The sequence below is a fragment of the Cynara cardunculus genome (genome assembly GCF_001531365.2).
Source record: "Cynara cardunculus var. scolymus isolate 2C chromosome LG 15, CcrdV1, whole genome shotgun sequence".
NCBI lineage: Eukaryota > Viridiplantae > Streptophyta > Magnoliopsida > Asterales > Asteraceae > Cynara > Cynara cardunculus.
In genome coordinates, this window is record NC_037542.1 from 11349366 (window position 1) to 11354129 (window position 4764).

The following is a 4764-nucleotide window of genomic DNA, read 5'->3' on the forward strand; positions in this document are numbered from 1 at the left end:
AAAATCAAAAAAGAAAAATATTTGTTAAATGTTTCTTCTTAAATCTTTCTTTCTTTGTGTTTTAATTAAATTATATATAATATCGATAGTTTAAATGTTTAAAATCAAAAAAGGAAAAGTATTTGTTAATTATTTCTTTTTTATTTCTTATGTCAATCCTGTGGGCGATAAATCTATTTGATGACGATCCTGTGGGCATAAATCTAACCAATCAAAACAGAGAATAGTGTTGAAAACTTGCTATATAAACTCACTTTCAGTTCTTTCATTATACCTTGATTTCACCGTAGCCTCCATGGAAGAAGGTGTGCGCTCCCAACATTCGACAATCGTTCGTCATTCACTTTTCACGATTTGTGTAAGCCACCGTTATTTTTTCTAGTTTTTGTTGTCGATGTGTGTACCTCTAAACTCTCACGTGACATTTCATTATTCCTTCTTCGAATCAATTTAGATTAAGTTATACTCGATCTAATCACATTTCCTTTTCAAAATCATTGGCGAATTTGATTTCTATACCAATTTCAAATTGTTTTATTCGGATTCGAACACGAAACTTTTTGTTAAACTTTTGCTGCTATAGTAATCTAAAATCCTTGATGTGTTGTCTGTGAATGTTGATGGATTTGCAAATCCGAAAATCTATTGAGCCGCAATGTTGTTTAAATGGTTCCCAAAATATGAATCGCGTACATGAGTTGCTCTTGTGAATCTTTGCATCTAAGGACTCTGTTGTTTTCCGTTGTTCAAATTTGTTCTAACATGTAAATTTTTTGCTGCAGTTTAATGTTTTTACAACGTCAATGTTCATAGCATTTCGCAAGGATTTACCTCATGGTCCGATTTCGATAGTGGCTATTGATGATGATGATCTTTCATCCGTTCCAGGATTCATGTACTCAATTCAGGTCTCAAGGCTGTCTTTGCGGAAGGACTTCTTGGGTATTGATTCTGATGGAAGAATGTACTGGGGATGCCCAGAAACAAGCCCACTTCATGGGGTAGTTGTACATCTGATCATCTTAAAAATCATCCACAATCGGAATCTTCTAGCTCATGGCATACACTAAATAGATGAGAAATAAGCAGTCTTGTTGATTATCTGAGAAGAAACGATCCTGAATAAACAGAATTGAGAGATTCTATCTTGGGTGGAAACCAACTGTTTGGAATTTGGTCAAATCTGCAGATTCAAAGATTTCTTCTCCCAATCGCCTGGCTACTAAGGCAACGACTTTGCTAAAACCAATGCATTGTATCCACGAGTGATGGAGGTATAAGATGTATACAAATTTACCTCAATCCTAGGATGAACGTGAAGACGAAAAATGCAAGAACCATCTTCCGACCAACAGAAAAGCATATTGTCCACTAGGATAAAGGTGTAGCCTAAAAACTCTACAACCGTAAACAACCAATTGATGGTGGTGCAAATGTAATCCAATGATCGATACATGTTAGGATGATATTGACAATGCATATTAGCATTTTGTATATAAAAACATTTACACAAGAGAAATGAACACAACTTAATAATATTAGAAATCGCTTATTTGTTTTGATATATATATATATATATATATATATATATATAAATATATATTAATATATACACTCTTTTTGCAGTTTCTCTCACTGTCTTTTTCATGTATACTAATGTTCCTACTTTTTGAAGGAAATCATATTAATGGTGCTACGAATTGTTTCGATTCTTGAAAACAAAACCAAGAATCATTGTTTATTTAAATATAAACATATATATATATATATATATATATATTTATTTATATATATATATAAGAAAAGGAGTGATGGCCACGTAAGCACTCTTATGCCACAAAATGTTAAATTTTGTAGTATTCAACATTTCAACTTAAATTTATAATTTTTTATATGTTAAAAAGGTGTGATGTTCATAGGCAAAATATTAGACAAGACATTAAAATATTTGAAGAGCCACAAGAAATAAATAAAGATTAAGAGGATGATAAACAAATATTGCAAATTAAGTACACTAAACATGAGATTATTAGTATTTAGTCAAACAATAAATAATTAAAGTAGTAATAAAATATAAATATAAACTATGATTACAATCAAACAATAAAATCGTTGTCAAATCCTACAATAATAATAAGTAATTACATAAGAAACTATAAAAAAAAAGTTGTCCAAAAATATAGAAATGTGTAATATTTTTTTTATTTATTATAAAAACCATATAAAATCATTCAAGTTATTATGTCTTTAATAATATTTTGATTATTATATTGTATTTTATTCATGTACAATTATTTAATGACTCAATTTAATAACATATCTGAATATTTTACAAAGATTAGGGTTGAGAATTTTCTATATAAACTCATAGTCAACATTTCCATTCTACCTTGATTTCATATCAGGCGCCATGGAAGAGGCGTGCACGATGTGCTCCTACTTTCTTCAAATGGAAGGAACAGAGATAGAATCAGAAATAAATAGAGCTGCTTATCACGATGAATTATCATTCGACTATCACTCATCATTCACTTCTCTTGATCGTTGTAAGACACATTTATTTTTTTCTCGTTTTGGTTGTCGATCTGACTCGGTTTTAAACTCGCTGCTATAATATCATTCTTCCGATCTTCGAATCCATTGTGACTGCAAATGATTTATGCTCAATCTAATTACTTTTCCTTTACAAGATCATTTGTGGATTCGTTTTCAATTTTTTTTTTCAAATTTGAATACCAAAATATTTTGTTGAATTTTTGATGTGTTGTCTGTGATCTAAATGAAAAAGCAGAATCTTGTTAGATTTGCGAATCCGAAAATCCGTAAGTGGTACTTGTGTTACTTAAATGTCCCCAAAACTTGAATTGTTTACATGAGTTGCTCTTCTGAATATATGCATCTAAGGAATATGTTGTTTTGGTTTGTTCTAACTTGTTCTGACATGTACGTTTCTTGCTGCAGTTTAATGTTTTTACAACTTCAATGTTCATAGCATTTCGCAAGGATCTACGTTATGGTCCAATTTCATCAGTATGTTGGTCCAATCCGGCCAGGTTAGAGAGACAGGCGGGAGAGTGATTGGATGACAAGTTTTCAGGGAGCTTGTGGATTTATAACAAATCATGTAAGCTCCATCCACTTGTAACTTTCAGTTGACACTGGGCATACAACTTGATCTGGATTATGTAGCTCATGCACAATTTTACCACATAGGAGTAATCATTAACGGTGTGTTTTGCAGGCTGATGATCTATCTATTGATTCTTTTTCTGACATCTAATAAAACTAGAGTTAGTGGTGAGAACTGATGAGTCAACAAATGCAGCAACCAAACCAACACATTGTATCCCAGCATAAAGTAGGGCTAGGAAAGAATAAGATGTTTGAGACATGTTAGTATGATATTGAGAATGCCTATTGGCATTTTGTATATAAAACTTTACACAACAGAAATGTAACACAATTTATTGGGAATCACTTATTTGTTTTGCTATATCAACCACCGAATTAATTTATTGACCTGTTGTATACACTTTTTTTGCAAATTGTCTCATCTTATACTAGTATTTCTAGATAAAATTATCATGGCTACCAATTATTTTCTTTACTTGATAAATATGATTCATCTTATGCTTCCATTTTTGTAGTAAATATTTCTTAGACAAATTCTCTATTACTTCTTGCTGTTAGAGATCATGTTCGATTTACAAGTCAATAGAAGTGAATAGATTTTCAAACATATACTCATTGGAAGGATGGGATCTATGAATTACGAGACTTGCCATGTATCCTTGCTTCTAGATGTTGGATTTCGAGGAATTAGGGAATCGAAAACCACTCTATATACGTCTTTATGCTAATTTCTAAAATAAGTATTAATTCTGACCAGGCATTGAAAGGTTCTCTTTTGTAAAATTCACAAGTAATATATAGATAGATGGAGGTTTAGAATGAAATTAAATAAGGAAATAAGATTATAATTCTGTATCAATTATTTACTTGAATAATGTTTTAAAATAAAACTTTTTTAAAAATCGTCCAAAAAGACATATTTATCATATGCTATATACAGGTTATATATGAAAAATTATTTATTGGTTTAAAAGTTATTTAATACATTTAATTAAGATATTTATTTATGTTTTTTTAAATCTCATTATTCAAGCATTAGTAGTTTTTCATTTATTTATTTTTTGTAAAAAAAAAGTAGGTCTAATTTAGTTTTCTAATTTAAAATATTTATTTTTATTGAATTAATTTATTTACTACTTTTTGTACAATTATCATCAAGATTCATAAATGAAATTTGCAATCAATCGATGTTCTTTTTTTAAAAGAATCATAAATTTTCGACAAAATATCATATGTGATATTGATTATAGTAAATTTAAATGAAAACAAAATATAAGTTATTTATACCATTACATCTATTATTTGTAAATTGTGAATTACATTTTGAATTGATATGATCTTATATATATTAAGTGTGTTCTAATATAAATTATATGTAATTCTGTTTTCATTATTATTCTTTTTCAATTTTTAGCTTGAATTTTTTACGCTTTAAATCATATATAATTAGAAAAAATTGAAAAAAAATCAATTAATTGTTAATCATATGTGATTTTGACGAAATCGTAATTTTTTTAAGGGTTAAATGCATGAAATAACAACTCACTTTCATAAATTTTCTTATAATAACATTCTATTTTTGTTTTTCTTTATTACAACAATGTACTTTCAAATTATTTTTTATTAAAGCAT

The 4764-nt window shown here is 28.8% G+C and overlaps 1 protein-coding gene across 1 annotated transcript; it reads left to right on the forward strand.

Annotated features, from left to right (window-relative positions):
• Positions 1-283: 283 nt before the first annotated feature.
• Positions 284-1154, forward strand: LOC112528733. The gene is made up of 2 exons (XM_025139773.1): positions 284-358; positions 783-1154. The coding sequence occupies exons 1-2, from the start codon at positions 296-298 to the stop codon at positions 1068-1070; spliced, it is 351 nt and encodes a 116-aa protein (XP_024995541.1). The 5' UTR covers positions 284-295; the 3' UTR covers positions 1071-1154.
• Positions 1155-4764: the final 3610 nt, after the last annotated feature.